General features: G+C 51.2%; 1 protein-coding gene across 1 annotated transcript in view; it reads left to right on the top strand.

Moving 5' to 3' along the window:
• Positions 1 to 20094, top strand: part of LOC122546827 (uncharacterized) — a 62493-nt gene that overhangs the window by 28098 nt on the left and 14301 nt on the right. Inside the window, exons 11-12 of the mRNA XM_087980822.1 lie at positions 15697 to 15942; positions 19576 to 19852. Coding sequence (XP_087836948.1) covers positions 15697 to 15942; positions 19576 to 19852 — 523 coding nt within the window. The remainder of the gene's footprint in view (positions 1 to 15696; positions 15943 to 19575; positions 19853 to 20094) is intronic.

Genomic DNA, 20094 nt, shown 5'->3' with positions numbered 1-20094 from the left:
CATTATCTCAGCATTGACCTCCGACAGTGCGGCACTCCCTCAGCACTGACCCTCCGACAGTGCAGCACTCCCTCAGCACTGACCCTCCGACAGTGCGGCACTACCACAGCATTGACCTCCAACAGTGCAGCACTCCCTCAGCACTGACCCTCCGACAGTGCGGCACTCCCTCAGCATTGACCCACCGACAGTGCGGCACTCCCTCAGTACTGACCCTCTGACAGTGCGGCACTCCCTCAGCACTGACCCTCCCACAGTGCGGCAATCCCGCAGCATGACCCTGCGACTGTGCGGCACTCCCTCAGCACTGACCTACCCACAATGCAGCATTCCTCAGCACTGACCCTCCCACAGTGTGGCACTCCCTCAGCACTGACCCTCCGACAGTGTGGCACTACCTCAGCATTGACCCTCCGACAGTGCGGCACTCCCTCAGCACTGATCCTCCGATAGTGCGGCACTCCCTCAGTACTGACCCTCCGACAGTGCGGCACTCCCTCAGAACTGACCCTCCGACATTGCAGGCAATCCCTCAGCATTGACCCTCCGACAGTGCGGCACTCCCTCAGTACTGACCCTCCGACAGTGAGGCACCCCCTCAGCACTGATCCTCCCACAGTGAGGCACTCCCTCAGCACTGACCCTCCCACAGTGCGGCGCACCCTCAGCACTGACCCTCCGACAGTGCAGCACTACCTCAGCACTGACCCTCCGACAGTGCAGCACTCCCTCAGCACTGACCCTCCGACAGTGCAGCACTCCCTCAGCACTGACCCTCCGACAGTGAGGCATTATCTCAGCACTGACCCTCCGACAGTGAGGCACTCCCTCAGCATTGACCTCCGACAGTGAGGCACTCCCTCAGCACTAACCCTCCGACAGTGTGGCACTACCTCAGCATTGACCCTCCGACAGTGCGGCACTCCCTCAGCACTGATCCTCCGATAGTGCGGCACTCCCTCAGTACTGACCCTCCGACAGTGCGGCACTCCCTCAGAACTGACCCTCCGACATTGCAGGCAATCCCTCAGCATTGACCCTCCGACAGTGCGGCACTCCCTCAGTACTGACCCTCCGACAGTGAGGCACTCCCTCAACACTGACCCTCCCACAGTGTGGCGCACCCTCAGCACTGACCCTCTGACAGTGCAGCACTACCTCAGCACTGACCCTCCGACAGTGTGGCACTCCCTCAGCACTGACCCTCCGACAGTGCAGCACTACCTCAGCACTGACCCTCCGACAGTGTGGCACTCCCTCAGCACTGACCCTCCGACAGTGCTGCACTCCCTCAGCATTGACCTCCGACAGTGCGGCACTCCCTCAGCACTGATCCTCCGATAGTGCGGCACTCCCTCAGTACTGACCCTCCGACAGTGCGGCACTCCCTCAGAACTGACCCTCCGACATTGCAGGCAATCCCTCAGCATTGACCCTCCGACAGTGCGGCACTCCCTCAGTACTGACCCTCCGACAGTGAGGCACTCCCTCAGCACTGATCCTCCCACAGTGAGGCACTCCCTCAGCACTGACCCTCCCACAGTGCGGCGCACCCTCAGCACTGACCCTCCGACAGTGCAGCACTACCTCAGCACTGACCCTCCGACAGTGCAGCACTCCCTCAGCACTGACCCTCCGACAGTGCAGCACTCCCTCAGCACTGACCCTCCGACAGTGAGGCATTATCTCAGCACTGACCCTCCGACAGTGAGGCACTCCCTCAGCATTGACCTCCGACAGTGAGGCACTCCCTCAGCACTAACCCTCCGACAGTGTGGCACTACCTCAGCATTGACCCTCCGACAGTGCGGCACTCCCTCAGCACTGATCCTCCGATAGTGCGGCACTCCCTCAGTACTGACCCTCCGACAGTGCGGCACTCCCTCAGAACTGACCCTCCGACATTGCAGGCAATCCCTCAGCATTGACCCTCCGACAGTGCGGCACTCCCTCAGTACTGACCCTCCGACAGTGAGGCACTCCCTCAACACTGACCCTCCCACAGTGTGGCGCACCCTCAGCACTGACCCTCTGACAGTGCAGCACTACCTCAGCACTGACCCTCCGACAGTGTGGCACTCCCTCAGCACTGACCCTCCGACAGTGCTGCACTCCCTCAGCATTGACCTCCGACAGTGCGGCACTCCCTCAGCACTGACCCTCCGACAGTGCTGCACTCCCTCAGCATTGACCTCCGACAGTGCAGCACTCCCTCAGCACTGACCCTCCGACAGTGCGGCACTCCCTCAGCATTGACCTCCGACAGTGCAGCACTCCCTCAGTACTGACCCTCTGACAGTGCGGCACTCCTCAGCACTCACCCTCTGATAGTGCGGCACTCCCTCAGCACTGACCCTCCCACAGTGTGGTGCTCCCTCAGCACTGACCCTCCCACAGTGCAGCAATCCCGCAGCATGACTCTGCGACAGTGCGGCACTCCCTCAGCACTGACCTTCCCACAATGCAGCATTCCTCAGCACTGACCCTCCCACAGTGCGGTACTCCCTCGGCACTGACCCTCTGACAGTGTGGCACTCCCTCAGCACTGACCCTCCGACAGTGCGGCACTCCCTCAGCACTGACCCTCCGACAGTGAGGCACTCCCTCAGCACTGACCCTCCAACAGCGTGGCACTCCCTCAGCACTCATCCTTGGACAGAGCCTCAAGTTTGGGACGTTTCTTTAACTGCTGTGAAGTCCCTTTTGTAACAGATTCAAATCCATTTCAGTGAATTTTCCAAATCTCCATCTTCCTCGCCAGGAGATGTCAGTGTAACCATTCCCTGTGACCCTGATAGACACAGCCAGCCCCAGACCCCTCCCCAATGTAAACAGGAACCACATGACCTTTCCCACAACCATCGCTCTCAATGATGTGACTGGGACATGTCTCGGTGTGGGATCTGGCTGCTCCGGGATGGTCGATTGTCCAAGGAGAGGTGGTTACATTGCCTCTTACCAGAGTGTTGTCAGGGCCCATAGCCTTCCCAGTGTCCAGTACCTCCATCCGTTTCTTGATTTTTAGTCATAGAGTCATCGAGATGGACTGCACCCTTTGGTCCAACTCGTCCAGGTAACCCAACCTAATCTCGTCCCATTTGTCAGCACTTGGCCCATAGCCCTCTGAACCCTTCTTGTTCAGAAAGCCATCCAGATGTTTTTTTAAAATGTTGTCATTGTAGCAGCCTCCCCCACTTCCTCTGGCAGCTCATTCCATAAACACACCACTTTTTCCCTGGAGAACAGGAGGCTGCGGGGTGACCTTCTGCAGGTTTGGAAGGGCAGAGAAAAAGTGAACAGGCAAGGTCTTTATTTCCCATGGTGTGGGGTTTTCAAAAACAAGAGGGCATATTTTTAATGTGACGGGGGAAAGATTTAAAAGGGACCTGAGGGACAATATTCTTCACTGCAATATGTCTTTGTTGTGAGCTCTGTTCGGAGCCTTCCCCCATTGTTCCTGTAGCTGTCTAACCTCCCTTTCCAGCTGACCCCAGGCAGCTCTGCCTTCATTCCTTTCCACCCATTCTTATTCCTTTCCTCAATCACCGGGTCAGGGGGTCGCTGCCCATTTATTGCCCGTCCCTAATTGCCCAGGGGGCAGTTGAGAGTTAACTGCATCTCTGTGTGTCTGGAGTCACGTGTAGGCCCAGGGTGGAATCCAAGCCGGGTCCCTGGTGCTAGGAGGCAGCCGTGCTAACCACTGAGCCACACGTAACTGGTGTGGATTGATAATTATTCGAGACATTTTGTTCCAGATACAATTGTTCCAGACGGAAAGCTGGAAGTTTCTTACTGCCCTCTGACCCTAAGAAAAGTCCATGGAAGGCGGTGGCCAGTGTGACGTTGATGGGATGACAGAATGTGGGCTTTGAGCTAACCCTTTCTCAAAACCGGGCCATTAAACAATTGGGTTTGATTTCTTCCCTGATCTGTGCCTATCCCTGTCAGAGGAGTCAAAAGTCCAATGTTTGTGAGTGGGAGACTGAGATTCCATTTGTGGGTTGGGTTGGCTGGATTCGGATCAAGTTATTTGTTCGGTCTCTCAGAAAACCCCTCAGGAAAGGCTCGAGGGCGTTTTACCTGGGACGGAAATGTGACTTGACCGTTTTGGTGAGAGGGTGGTTGGCGTTGCGTGGTTGTGGTTGAGTTTATTTTGTTCAGAACAGGTCCCCTTCACACACCCCCATCCCCACCCAGGCCTTCGTTACTCACAGAGGGTTCAGGTCCTGGAGGAGAAGAGGAGGGAAGTCTTACTGCAGCAGGAGAGGTTCTGGGGAGACCACATCGAGTCAGAGAGATGTATAGCACGGAAACAGGCCCTTTGGCCCAACTCATCCATGTTGGCCAGTTATCAGAACCTAATCTAGTCCCATTTGCCAGCACTTGGCCCATATCCCACTAAACCCTTCCCATTCATCTCCCCATCCGGATGCCTTTTAAATGCTGTCATTGTACCAGCCTCCACCACTCCCTCTGGCAGCTCATTCCATACAGGCACCACCCTGGGCGTTGAAAAGTTGCCCTTTTTGGCCTAATTCAATTCATGTACCTCATGGTGTGAGAGACGTGGCAGTGACAGACAGGGAGAATAATTGATGGTGCAGGAATGGGGGCTGACCATTGGACAGACACAGAAAGATGGGGGGATGGTCTCCCCACAAGAGGTGTGCTCTACTGAACAGAAACACTCTCATTGAAATGGAAAACACTGTCTCGGTTTGCAACTGACCCGAACCCTAACCCTAAACATAACACTATCCCTCGCGCTAACCCTAACCCTATGCCTAACCCTAACTCTAACACTAGCACTCACCCTAACTCCAACACTAACCCTAACTCTAACCCTAACCTTAACTCTAACCCTAGCACTAACCCTAACTCTATTCCTATTTCTAACCCGAACCCTAACTCTAACCTTAACTCCAGCCCAAACAAAAACCCTAAGATTAACCCAAACCATGCCCCTAACTCCAACACTAATCCTAACCTTAACTCTAACCCTAACACATACCCCAACATTCACCCAAACTGTAACCTAAACCTAACTTAAATCCTAACTTAAACCTGAAACCTATCCCTCACCCTAACAATAACTCCATTCTGAACCCAAACCCTTATGTACCAAACCGTAACCCGAAATCTAACCCCAACTTCTAAGACTAACTCGAACACTAACACTAAGGCTATCCCAAATCCTAACCCAAACCTTAACCCTATCCCCAAACAGAACCCTAACCCTAAACAGAACCCTAACCCTGAAACCTAACCCTAACCCAAACCTTAACTCGACCCCTAACCCTAACCCAAACCTTAACCCGACCCCTAACCCTAACCCAAACCCTATCCCTAAACAGAACCCTAACCCAAAACCTATCCCTAAACCGAACCCTAACCCTGAAACCTAACCCTAACCCAAACCTTAACCCGACCCCTAAACAGAACCCTAAACCTAACCCAAACCCTATCCCTAAACAGAACCCTAACCCTGAAACCTAACCCTAAACTAAACCCTATTCCTTACCCTAACCCTAACTGTAATTCGTTCCCTCTCCCTCACCCAAAACCTAACCCGAACCCTGAACTGAAACCTAACCCTAATGTTTACCCTAACCCGAATCCTAAACCTTAGGGACAACATTTTCACACAGAGGGTGGTGCGTGTATGGAATGAGCTGCCAGAGGAAGTGGGTGGAAGCTGGTACAATTACAGCATTTAAAAGGCATCTGGATGGGTATATGAATAGGTACATAGGTCAGGTGGTGGCAGGTGGGACTAGGTCAGTTTCCGATATCTGGGCAGGATGGATGTGTTGGACCGAAGAATCTGTTTACCTGCTGTATGATTCTGTGATGTCATGACAATAAAAATTAATGATATAAGGTCATCTATATAAAGTGTGAAACAAGGGTGTGGTCTGTGCCATGACCTTCAGTTAATAAACCTTTATTAATAAACAAAGTTAAGAAACAAAGACGGGCTGTTGAGCAGAGACTGAAAACAATTAGCCAGGTCTTGGACTGGAGAGAGTCGAGGTCACATTCTCAAAACTGCTTGGACACCTGCTTGAAAAAGTGGATGCTTTACCACTACAGAAGACAAGGGTTGCCCTGCTGAAGAATTGAAGGAGTTAATCGCAGGAAAACTGTGTGTTCCAACTGCCAGGTAAGGCCAAAGGTAACAAGGAACAGAGCCATTCCTGCTGAGGAGGAAGCCAGCTGCAGTCTCAAGGGCTGAGGAGCGGTGGATGGAGTTTAATTCAGATCAAAGTGAGGGGCTGCTTTTTGGAAAGACAAACCAGGGCAGGGCTTCGAGACTTAATGGGAGGACCCTAGGAGTGCTCCTAAGCAAATGGGAGGGCACCTTGGAGTTCAGGTTCATAGCTCCTTGAAAGTGGAGTCGCAGGTAGAGAGGATAGTGAAGAAGACGTTTGGTATGCTGTCCTTTATTGGTCAGTGCATTGAGTATTGGAGTTGGGAGGTCATGTTGTGGCTATACAGGACATTGGTTAGGCCACTTTTAAAATATTGTGTGCAATTCTGGTCTCCTGCTGGAGGAAGGATGTTGTTAAACTTGAAAGGGTTCAGTCAACATTTAAGGAATGCTACTGGGACTGGAGGGTTTGTGCGACAGGGAGAGGCTGAATAAGCTGGGGTATACTGTACCCTGGAGCTTCGGTGGTGAGCTGACAGAGGCTTGTAATATCATAAAAAAGACAGACGTTGCTGGAAAAGCTCAGTTCTGAGGAAGGCTACCTTGATCCAAAATGTTCATTTGGATTTCTCTCCACAGGCGCTGCCAGAACTGCTGAGCTTTTCCAGCAATTTCTGTTTTCATTTCTTATCTCCTGTACCCGCGGTTCTTTCAGTTTATCAAGTCGCGAGGGGCATGGATAGAGTGAATAGACAAGGTCTGTTTCCTTGAGGTGGGGGAGTCCAGAGTTTGAGGGCATTGGTTTGAGGAGGGAAGGGGAAAGATTTAAAAGGGACTAAAGTGGCAACTTCCTCACACAGAGGGTGGTGCGTGTATGGAATGAGCTGCCAGAGGAAGTGGTGGAGGCTGGTACAATTACAGCATTTAAAAGGCATCTGGATGGGTATATGAACAGGAAGGGTTTAGAGGGATATGGGCCAAATGCTGGTAAATGGGAGTAGATTGGGATATCTGGTCATCATGGACGGGTTAGACCGAAGGGTCAGTTTCCATGCTGTATGAATTCATGACGCCAGGAGAATGATCAGTATTTTGGATGAAAGGGACTTTAAGAATCATCAACATATCACCTCAAAGGCCCGAAGGATGTTATTTTGTGCAAGAATCGAACACCTTTAGCAGGACACCGGAGATCAGCTTGGCATCAGGATGGAACCAAAGACGGTGACTTCCAAAGATGGAGACTTCCAAAGACGGACCACCATTGGTGGGATTGTGGCCTAGTTCCACCATTAATCAGGCCATAGTCAGGTCGGGTTGTGAGGTTTAACTCGCTTCGTTGACGGGCTGATTTCGGTTGCTACATGCAAGAAGGATAAAATCATTCTTTCAGCCTTTGATTGTCCCTGAGGTTTCTCAGTAAGGAACCGAATGAATGTGGAGGGATTCCCCCAAGACAGGTGAGGCCTTGTTAACTCAGTGAGTGTTTCAACATCGAATCAGAAAGCACAAAACAGCTCTCTTGGCCCACTGGCCGGTTAGTGTCCGGAAAGTTCCGGCTGGAAATGTAGGGGAGGCGGGTATGATGGAAGAGGGCCATTGGATGGTGTGGGGGAATTGAACATAAAACAATGTGCAAGGCTGTGGGGAGAAAGCAGGAGGTTGGCACGAGGTAATGGCACTGGCTGTAACGGGCTGATACAGGTAGGGAAGGCCGAATGGCCTCCTTCTGTGGTGAACCACGTCCCTGGTGCTGTGTGAGTGGGTCAGCCCTGGGCCCTTAAAGGGGTGCTCACCCCCAGTCCCTGAGGTATTTGTAAGGCACGTTCCCACCCTATTCCTGGGAAAGCTGCAGCAGGGTCACAGGGAGCCCATGAGCTGTCGATCCTTTCCCTTGTGGTCAGGCAGGAATGGTCACGGAGTTTCTAAAGCATGAGGTACACTGTCTGTCCCTGACCCAACATGGCACAGACTGTGGGAGGGGAACGGGGTGGGGTGAAGCCTGTACTGTGTGGCTGCTGGCAGAGGGCTCGTTTGAACATCTCTAATGGTGTTTCCTGATTTCAGAACAGAAAGAGAGCAGTTTGTGAACACAGACAGCAGCTCACCATCATCCCAGACACACTGGCTCTGCAGGGGAAAACATGAAGGTGTTCTTCAGCATTGTCCTGGTCTGTGCTGGGATCACAGCAGGTAAGGAATGATCTGTTTGTGTCACTGATCGGGTTGGGTGTTCCTGACACTATCATTCCCACTCGCTGGGATTGTCCCTCAAGGTGCTGAGTTACAGTCAGACAGCACAGGAACAGACCCAACCCGTCCAATCCGAACATATTCCCAAATCTAGCTCATCCCACCTGCCTACGCTTGGCCCATATCCCTCCAAACATTTCTTATTCACTGACTTGTCCAAATGTCTTTTTAACAGAGTAACTGTGTCCACACCCACCACTTCCTCTGGAAGGTTATGCCACACACAAACCACTCTCTGTGGATAAAACTTACCCCTCATGTCTTTTTAAGTCTTTCTCCTCTCATGTTAAATATATCCCTCGTAGTCTTGAAATCCCTCACACGAGGGGAAAAAACCACCTGCTTTTCACCTTATCTGAATCCCCCATGACTTTATAAACCTCGATAAGGTCACCCCTCAACCTCCTACGTTCCAGTGAATAAACTCCCAGCCCATCCAGCCTCTCCTTATAACTCAAACCCACCATTCCAAGGAACATCCTGGGAAATCTCTTCAGGACCCTCTCCAGTTTAATAATATCCGTCCGATAACAGGGAGACCAGAACGGGAGACAGTATTCCAGCCGAGGTCTCACCAATGTCCTTTAATATCCCACTCTCCCCCCTCACTCCCCACACCCTTTAATATACCACCCAGTCTAATCCAACTCTCCCCCGTCACTCCACACACCCTTTAATATACCACCCAGTCTAATCCCACTCTCCCCCCTCACTCCCCACACCCTTTAATATACCACCCAGTCTAATCCCACTCTCCCCCCCCCACTCCCCACACCCTTTAATATCCCACCCAGTCATTTCCCACTCTCCCCCTCACTCCCCACACCCTTTAATATCCCACCCAGTCATTTCCCACTCTCCCCCTCACTCCCCACACCCTTTAATATCCCACCCACTGTAATCCCACTCTCCCTCTCACTCCCCACACCTTTAATATCCCACCCAGTCTAATTCTACTCTCCCCCCTCACTCCCCACACCCTTTGAAATCCCTCGCAGTGTGAGTGAAGCGTTTGAGGTTGTGATCGGAATGAGGGGGTGTAATGTGAAAGCACAGTACAGTAATGGTCCCTGAGTGAAAATTCTCCTCAATCTGAAACTCCGAGTCTCACTGAATTCTCTCCCTTTGCAGGACGATCTCTTCAATGTTTCACGTGTTCAGCCTCCTCGGGCTCCTGCTCACTGAGAGAGAACACTTGCCTGAGTGGCATCACCAACTGCCAGACTGTGTCATCCCACACCATCATCGGTAATCCTGCCTTTCTGTTGAGAGCCGACTCTTCCCAGATTGAAGGGAATGGGGCCAGACAGTGTGATGGGAAGTCTCTTTCCCCGTTTGCTGATTGCAGACGTGTCGGCTGGAGACTAGGTGGCGGCTCCTGGTTTCAGTTCCTCTCAGCGCAAACCCACATGGAGCAGGGGCCCTGCTGTGGGACAGGGTGGAGTGTCCCTACCTCTGAGACAGGAGTGCCGGAGTTGACAATCATCCCAGCCCCTGAAGAGGCGGCGTGTGATATTCTCCAGAACACTGAGGTTCTGAAAATATCTCCATGTGATACTGGGTTTATTATTGTCACATGCACCGAGATACAGTGAAAAGTATTGTTCTGTATGATATCCAGACAAATCACACCTTACAGAAGTACATCAGGGTAATGGTACAGAATGCAGAATATAGCGTTCCAGCCACAGGGAAGATGCAGAGAAAGATCAACTCTAAGATATGTACGGTCAGGTCATTAGTCTGATAACAGCGGGGAAGAAGCTGTTCTCGAACCTGTTGGTACGTGTTTTCAAACCTTTGTATCTTCTGCCTGATGGAAGAGGGTGGGAGAGAGTATTCCTGGGCTGGGAAGGCTCTTGGATGTTAGTTACTTGCCCGAGGCAGTGGGAAGTGTAGATGGAGATAACGGGGGGAAGGCTGCTTTGTGTGACGGACTGGGCTGTGTTCACATCTCTCTGTAATTTCTTGTGCTCCCATACCAAGCTGTGATGCATCTGGATAGGATGCTTTCTGTGGGGCATCGACAGAAATTGTAGCAGACGGGGTGAAGCTAAACAAATGATGTGGTGAAGGTCTAACTCCAGCCTGTTTACCGTAGACAGTGGGACTAAGACACTCAGACACATTGAACAACGCTGTGAGAATCCCTCTGAAGATGTTTCGTTGAGCACTGGAAGGGTGTTTATCTCCCGGAGCAGCCGTCTCTGTGGCTCAGATCGATGTAATGACCAGACAGTAGCAGGTGAGGATCACAGTGAGGTCTGTCATGATTCAGAGCCACATGAAAACCCCAGGTGGGGGGGGGAGATGATGAACGTCAGGTTTGGGGAGTTGTGTTGGGGGGAGGGGATGTGACGATTTGAGGGGAGGACGGTTTTGCCCTTGAACCAAAAAGAAGGCATCTTCTCTTCTTCCCTTTGTGATTTCAGAGCCTGCCAACACCACCCTGAATGGACTGCAATGTTTCGGATGCTTCAGCCCATCCATGGCCTCCTGCCTGGCCAATCGACAGACGGTGAAGTGTGTGGGTCTGGAGAATCGCTGTGTGAATGGAACAGGTCAACAGAGATTGTGTACGTAGATACACTCCATCCTCCACTGCTCTCTCCCCACCTCGGTAACTGAGCTTCAGGGTCAATGTCCAACTCACTCCCAGCTTTGGGAGCCATTGTTCAGGAGAATGGAATGATGGGATAACACAGCACAGGATGAGGCCATTAAGCCCATTCTTGTCCTCCAGGGTGCAGTACAGACTGGGTCCAATCCTTGACCCAATTGTCAGTCCACAGTCTGTCTGCAGAGGGAGAGGCGTGTCGTTGGCTGGTGCTGAATAGGAACATCTTTCAGCCCCAATCTCACCTGGGCCTGGGGCCTGGGTCTGGGCCTGGGTCTGGGCCTGGAACCTGTGGCTGGGCCTTGGCCTGGACCTACACTCTCTGTGGGCCTCAGCACATGGCTCGGGACCATCCCCTGACAGGGAGCCTCTGACAGGGAATGCGCCTAAGTCTGGGCCCCTCCACAAATCCAGCTCTCACCCCCTGAGCAGCTTTCACCCCCCACCCCCAACCCCAGGGGTCTGTTGGAGTGAGTTTTCATGCCCCTGGTCTGGCTCTCAGCCTCACAGCCCACACCCAGACATTGCTCAGAATGTAACGTCCTACAGGTATCCCCTGCTTTTGGCAAGTTCACTTTCCCCCACCTCCCTTTTCAGAAAGACCTACATTCGTACCTGTTTTCACTCACTGAAAGAAATCCAAAGAGGATTTTCACTTTTACCAGAAAAGGAACTGATTCTTCACTTTGTGCCATTTCGGCTTCTGAAAGGTTTGATCGGAACGCTCTACTTTCGGATCGCGGGTGAAAGGTTACCTCTCCCCAGGAACCAACCAACCCCAGCCCAGCTCAGTGATCCTCCAATCACAGGCTCCCGCTCTCACTGATTCTCCAATCACAGCCCAGTACACCGATCCTCCAATCAAAGTCTCCCTCTCTCACTGCGCATCCAATCACAGCCTCACGCTCTCACTGACCCTCCAATCACAGCCTCACGCTCTCACTGACCCTCCAATCATAGCCTCCTGCTCTTACTGAGCCTCCAATCACAGCCTCCCGCTCTCACTGACCCACAAACACAGCCCAGCAAACTGATCCTCCAATCAAAACCTCTCTCCATCACAAATCGTCCAATCACAGGCTCCCTCTCTCGCCGAGTCTCCATTCATACCATCCTTCTGTCCCTGACTCTCCAATCACAGCCCAACTCAGTCATCCTCCAATCACAGGCTTCCTCTCGCTCCCGGACCCTCCAATCGCAGTCTCCTCTATCGATGAGCTTCCCATCACAGTCGAGCTCACTGACCGTCCAATCATAGCCCAGGTCACTGATCCTCCAATCACAGCCTCCTGCTCTCACTAACTCTCCAATCATACTGTCCCTCTATCACTGACCCTCCAATCACAGGCTCCCTCTCCCACCGACCCTCCAATCACAGCCTCCCTCTCTCTCACCGAGCCTCCAATCACAGCCTCCCTCTCTCTCACCGATCCTCCAATCAGGACAGTGATCAAGTTTCCTGTCAGGGATCCACTCTGTTGCGATGTGATCTGTTCTCTGTTCTGCCCCGCAGTGTCAGATATTGGCCCAGATGTTGTTTTTAAAGGATGTGCTTCGGCGAATCAGTGCGGAGGGCGGATGGATTTGCAAACGTTGGGTTTGTTGCTAAGCGACCTGTCCTGCTGTGAAGGCTCTTTGTGTAATGGAGACACAGGGATCACCACCACAGTGGATCCAGGTAAAGGTGACACAGGCTCGGTGGGAGGGACCCAGTGACCGTCCCCCCTTCAGATCCCCACTGTCCCCAGGCAATAATGGCATCTAGATCCTGTACCAGATCCCCTCGGAACGTGCTGCTGCAGTCGGATCCCCTCACTTTAAGCTCATCGACCGATCCCTCTGACCCGTTCCCCCTCAGTCCCTGTTCCCCTTAAATGCATTGAGCGAGCCATCCCAACCACTGCCTGTGGTCATGAGTTCAACTCCCCACAGAGGGACATTTCTTCCCTGTTCCTCACTGGATGCAGGAGAGACTATCGTGTGTCCCGATCCCCCAGACCCTTTCAGGATGTTTTATTCAGGTATGCAACCTTCCTCAAATCTCCTGGCATTTTGGGGTTGGGTGGGGAAGGGGGTCTGTGTGATGGTTACTGCTGAGGAAGGTGGGAAGGGCTTGCAGCATTTTGGAAAAGTAAGTTCCCTGCTCCTCATTGTGAGTGATGTTTACACAGCTGCTGCTTCAAGCCAATGGGACGACATCAGGGTTGTGTATGTGTGTGCGTGCCTGTGCGTGTGTGTGTGTCTGTGTGAATGTCTTTGTGTGTGTGTGTGCGTGTGTGTCTTTGTGTGTGTGTCTGTGTGTGAATGTCTTTTTGTGTGTGAATGTCTTTGTGTGTGTGTAAGTGCGTGCGTGTCTGTGTGTTTGTCCGCGTGGGTGTGTGTGTCTGTGTTTGTGTCTGTCTGTCTGTGCCTGTGTGTTTGTGGGTGTGTGTATGTTTGTGTGTCTGCCTGTGCCTGAGTGTGTGTTTGTGTGTGTGTGTGTATTTGTGTGTGTGTGTGGGTGGTCAGTCCAGTTTGAAACCAGCTCAGTCCCAGCAGACACACCCAGAGCAGGAGCTGATTGGTCTTTGGTTAGTGAGCAGTTCCCCAGAACCGAAACCTTCTGTCCCTAGCAATTCCTTCCTGAGGTCAGTCATATTCCTTGCTCCGAAACCTGGTCTGTGCTCCCCACCGACCTCAGGCTAAACGGCCGGTTCATTTGGGAACTTTACGTTCTCCGATAATATCTTTAGCCGTTGCGGTGACTCCGGGAATAGGAGTCACAATAGTCGGGAATAATCCCAGGAAGGAATCCGGGAGGAATTTCTCTCCTTAGATAGTGAGACTCATTCTCCTGGACAGCAATGCAGATGGTCAGATCCCTCAATGTTGATTTGTCAATGAAAAATTCAACTTCTGCATCAGAATGAATTAAGTTCCAAAGTGCCCACATGATGGACTGGTCATGATGTTCCTCACCCCCACAGTTTCTAATTCCATCCCATTTCGAAAATACAGCAGAGGGGCAGGGGGTCCCTGATTTACAATCGTCCGCCTTACAGACACTCCTTACAAAGGTGATCCCATCCTGGGCTGTAATTATAACCATCCAACGCTCTAATGGTTCCTGTATTTACAAACGGCTGCTTTACATTGCTGGGGATGAGATTCCGACTTGAGTCCAGGCCAACTTGCAAATGGAGCCCGTTTACAATCCCCAGGGGAAACTGGTTCCCCTTTCTCCATCCAAAGGGATTGATCTCTCTAATCCCCACCGTCTCCCCTCCCCCACACTCATTGAATCTCACTCATCCCATAATAGCCCATTCCCTCAATCCTTCAGTCTCCGACTCTGCCTGACGAGAGCAGTCTCCTCAACTTGTAGCTCCCGCTAACCCAGTGTGACCTGGGGAGAGATCATTCACAGCCTGGAGTGTAGGGGCAGGTCCAGTGGAAATCTCAACACCAACCCCCCCCCACCCCCTTATCCCCAAATCCCTCACCCTTCCTCCCAAACCTCTCAGGAAGCATCATCTTCCGGATCCTGCCCAATCCAATCCTTCTCCCGTTCACGGAGAACATCTGGTGATGAAGATTTCCAATTGGTGTTTTGGAATGAACTGAGATCAGTGGGCAGGTCATTGGCCATCTCTGTCAGTGATGTCCTCACTTTATTAATGAGGGCATGAATTCATAATTAAATTGGCCACATCACGCTGACCTGACCTCATTCCCAGCTCTCTTCGATCGGAGAGTATATATTCTAAATCTCTCGATGCATTCAGGGTTTTACTGATTTCTCTGACTGTCAGAGGTATATTTAGTAAGTTTGCAGATGACACCAAAACTGGAGTGGACATCGAAGAAGGTTATCTCAGATTACAACAGGATCTTGATCAGATGGGCCAATGGGCTGAGGAATGGCAGATGGAGTTTAATTGAGATAAATTCTGGTCTCCTTCCTATCAGAAAGATCTTGTAAAACTTGAAAGGGTTCAGAAAAGATTCACAAGGATGTTGCCAGGGTTGGAGGATCTGAGCTACAGGGAGAGCTGAACAGGCTGGGGCTGTTTTGCCTGGAGCGTCGGAGGCTGAGGGGTGATCTTATAGAGGCTTATATAATCATGAGGGGCATGGATTGGGTAAATAGGCAGGGTCTTTTCCCTGGGGTGGGGGAGTCCAGAACTAGGGGGCATAGTTTTAGGCTGAGGGGGAAATATATAAAAGAGACCAAAGGGGAAACTTTTTCACGCAGAGAGTGGTACCTGTATGGAATGAGCTGCCAGAGGAAGTGGTGGAGGCTGGTACAGTTACAGCATTTAAAAGGCATCTGGATGGGTATATGAATAGGAAGGGTTCAGTGGTATATGGGCCCAGTACTGGCAAATGGGAGTGGATTTGGTTCAGATATCTGATCGATATGGACAAGTTGGACTGAAAGGTTTGTTTCTGTGCAGTATATTTCTGTGGTGCTATGGCTCGAAGGTGTTAAACTGACAGGTTTATCGATTCCTGAATCCTCAGCACCAACTCGAGAGACCTCAGGATCGGAAGTAGACAGTTAGTACAAACCCATCGGCAATTTCCTGCTCAATCTGGCTCATCAATATCTTGGTTCCCCGATATATGTGGGACTTAAGATTAATTATTTCCCAGCAATCTCTCCACTCAGTGTGTCTGTCTGAACTGCTTTTAGGTTCAAGAACGTCGACCCCAGCAGCAACCAGCACATCAACTCCAGCAACAACTACCACATCAACTCCAACATCAACCAGTACGTCAACCCGAGCAGCAACCAACACATCGATCCCAGCAGGAACCAGCACATCAACTACAGCACCATCCAGTACATCAACTCCAGCAGCAACCAGCACATCAATCCCAGCAGCAACCACTACAGTAACTCCAACAGCAACCAGCACATCAAACACAGCAACAACCAGTACATCAACCCCAGCAACAACCAGTACATCAACCCCAGCAACAACCAGCACATCAACCACAGCAACAACCAGCACATCAACCCCAGCAACAACCAGTACATCAACTCCAGCAACAACCAGTACATCAATCCCAGCAACAACCAGTACATCAACCCCAGCAACAACCAGGACATCAACTCCAGCAACAACGGACACATCAACCCCAGCAAAAACCAGCACAACAATCCCAGCAACAACCAGTACATCAACCCCAGCAACAACCAGCACATCAACCCCAGCAACAACCAGTACATCGATCCCAGCAACAGCCAGTACATCAACCACAGCAACAACCAGCACAACGATCCCAGCAACAACCAGTACATCAACCCCAGCAAAAACCAGTACATCAATCCCAGCAACAACCAGCACATCAATCCCAGCAACAACCAGTACATCAACTCCAGCAACAACGGACACATCAACCCCAGCAACAACCAGTACAACAATCCCAGCAACAGCCAGTACATCAACCACAGCAACAACCAGCACAACGATCCCAGCAACAACCAGTACATCAACTCCAGCAACAACCAGTACATCAACCCCAGCAACAAACAGCACAACAAACCCACCAACAACCAGTACATCAACCCCAGCGACAACCAGTACATCAACCCCAGCAACAACCAGTACATCATCCCCAGCAACAACCAGTACATCAATCCCAGCAGCAACCAGCACATCAACCCCAGAAATAACCAGTACATCAATTCCAGCAACAGGCAGCACATCGATCCCAGCAACAACCAGCACATCAACCCCAGTAACAACCAGTACATCAACATCAGCAACAAGCAGCACATCGATCCCAGCAACAACCAGCTCATCAACTCCAGCAACAACCAGCACATCAACCCCAGCAACAACCAGTACATCAACCCCAGCAACAACCACTACATCAACTCCAGCAACAACCAGCACATCAATCCCAGCAACAACCAGCACATCAACCCCAGCAACAACCAGCACATCAACTCCAGCAAAAAGCAGCACATCGATCCCAGCAACAACCAGGACATTAACCCCAGCAACAACCAGTACATCAACCCCAGCAACAACCAGTACATTCACCCCAGCAACAACCAGGACATCAACCCCAGCAACAACCAGTACATCAACCCCAGCAACAACCAGTACATCAACCCCAGCAACAACCCTTACATCGATCCCAGCAACAACCAGTACATCAACCCCAGCAACAACCAGCACATCAACCCCAGCAACAACCAGCACATCGATCCCAGCAACAACGAGTACATCGATCCCAGCAACAACCAGTACATCAACCCCAGCAACAACCAGCACATCAACACCAGCAACAACCAGTACATCAACCCCAGCAACATCCAGCACATCAACCCCAGCAACAACCAGTACATCAACCCCAGCGACAACCAGCACATCAACTCCAGCAACAACCAGTACATCAACCCCAGCGACAACCAGCACATCAACTCCAGCAACAACCAGCACATCAACACCAGCAACCAGTACATCAACACCAGTAACAACCAGGACATCAAGCCCAGCAACAACCAGCACATCCACCCCAGCAACAACCAGTACATCAATCCCAGCAACAACCAGCACATCAACCCCAGCAACAACTAGTACATCAACCACAGCAACAACCAGTACATCAACCCCAGCAACAACCAGTACATCAACCACAGCAACAACCAGTACAACAATCCCAGCAACAACCAGTACATCAACCACAGCAACAACCAGTACATCAACCCCAGCAACAACCAGTACATCAACCCCAGCAAGAACCAGTACATCAACCACAGCAACAACCAGTACAACAATCCCAGCAACAACCAGTACATCAACCCCAGCAACAAACAGCACATCAAACCCACCAACAACCAGTACATCAACCCCAGCGACACCCAGTACATCAACCCCAGCAACAACCAGTACATCATCCCCAGCAGCAACCAGCACATCAACCCCAGAAATAACCAGTACATCAATTCCAGCAACAGGCAGCACATCGATCCCAGCAACAACCAGCATATCAACCCCAGTAACAACCAGTACATCAACTTCAGCAACAAGCAGCACATCGATCCCAGCAACAACCAGCTCATCAACTCCAGCAACAACCAGCACATCAACCCCAGCAACAACCAGTACATCAACCCCAGCAACAACCAGTACATCAACTCCAGCAACAACCAGTACATCAACTCCAGCAACAACCAGCACATCAATCCCAGCAACAACCAGCACATCAACCCCAGCAACAACCAGCACATCAACTCCAGCAAAAAGCAGCACATCGATCCCAGCAACAACCAGGACATTAACCCCAGCAACAACCAGCACATCAACACCAGCAACAACCAGTACATCAACCCCAGCAAAATCCAGCACATCAACCCCAGCAACAACCAGTACATCAACCCCAGCGACAACCAGCACATCAACTCCAGCAACAACCAGTACATCAACCCCAGCGACAACCAGCACATCAACTCCAGCAACAACCAGCACATCAACACCAGCAACCAGTACATCAACACCAGTAACAACCAGGACATCAAGCCCAGCAACAACCAGCACATCCACCCCAGCAACAACCAGTACATCAATCCCAGCAACAACCAGCACATCAACCCCAGCAACAACTAGTACATCAACCACAGCAACAACCAGTACATCAACCCCAGCAACAACCAGTACATCAACCACAGCAACAACCAGTACAACAATCCCAGCAACAACCAGTACATCAACCCCAGCAACAACCAGTACATCAACCCCAGCAACAACCAGTACATCAACCCCAGCAAGAACCAGTACATCAACCACAGCAACAACCAGTACAACAATCCCAGCAACAACCAGTACATCAACCCCAGCAACAAACAGCACATCAAACCCACCAACAACCAGTACATCAACCCCAGCGACACCCAGTACATCAACCCCAGCAACAACCAGTACATCATCCCCAGCAGCAACCAGCACATCAACCCCAGAAATAACCAGTACATCAATTCCAGCAACAGGCAGCACATCGATCCCAGCAACAACCAGCACATCAACCCCAGTAACAACCAGTACATCAACTTCAGCAACAAGCAGCACATCGATCCCAGCAACAACCAGCTCATCAACTCCAGCAACAACCAGCACATCAACCCCAGCAACAACCAGTACATCAACCCCAGCAACAACCAGTACATCAACTCCAGCAACAACCAGTACATCAACTCCAGCAACAACCAGCACATCAATCCCAGCAACAACCAGCACATCAACCCCAGCAACAACCAGCACATCAACTCCAGCAAAAAGCAGCACATCGATCCCAGCAACAACCAGGACATTAACCCCAGCAACAACCAGTACATTCACCCCAGCAACAACCAGGACATCAACCCCAGCAACAACCAGTACATCAACCCCAGCAACAACCTGTACATCGATCCCAGCAACAACCAGTACATCAATCCCAGCAACAACAAGCACATCAACCCCAGCAAAAACCAGTACATCAACCCCAGCAACAACCAGTACATCAACCACAGCAACAACCAGTACATCATCCCCAGCAACAACCAGTACATCAATCCCAGCAGCAACCAGCACATCAACCCCAGAAATAACCAGTACATCAAGTCCAGCAACAGGCAGCACATCGATCCCAGCAACAACCAGCACATCAACCCCAGTAACAACCAGTACATCAACTTCAACAACAAGCAGCACATCGATCCCAGCAACAACCAGCGCATCAACTCCAGCAACAACCAGCACATCAACCCCAGCAACAAACAGTACATCAACTCCAGCAACAACCAGTACATCAACACCAGTAACAACCAGGACATCAAGCCCAGCAACAACCAGCACGTCCACCCCAGCAACAACCAGTACATCAATCCCAGCATCAACCAGTACATCAACCCCAGCAACAACCAGTACATCAACCACAGCAACAACCAGTACAACAATCCCAGCAACAACTAGTACATCAACCCCAGCAACAACCAGTACATCAACCCCAGCAACAAACAGCACAGCAACCCAAGCAACAACCAGTACATCAACCCCAGCAACAACCAGTACATCAACCCCAGCAACAACCAGCACAT

The sequence above is a fragment of the Chiloscyllium plagiosum genome, unplaced genomic scaffold (genome assembly GCF_037043375.1).
Source record: "Chiloscyllium plagiosum isolate Xiang-an unplaced genomic scaffold, Cpla_swu_hap1 HiC_scaffold_38, whole genome shotgun sequence".
NCBI classification, from domain to species: domain Eukaryota; kingdom Metazoa; phylum Chordata; class Chondrichthyes; order Orectolobiformes; family Hemiscylliidae; genus Chiloscyllium; species Chiloscyllium plagiosum.
The sequence above is the reverse complement of the archived record's forward strand: the minus strand, read 5'-3'. Positions and strand labels throughout refer to the sequence as shown.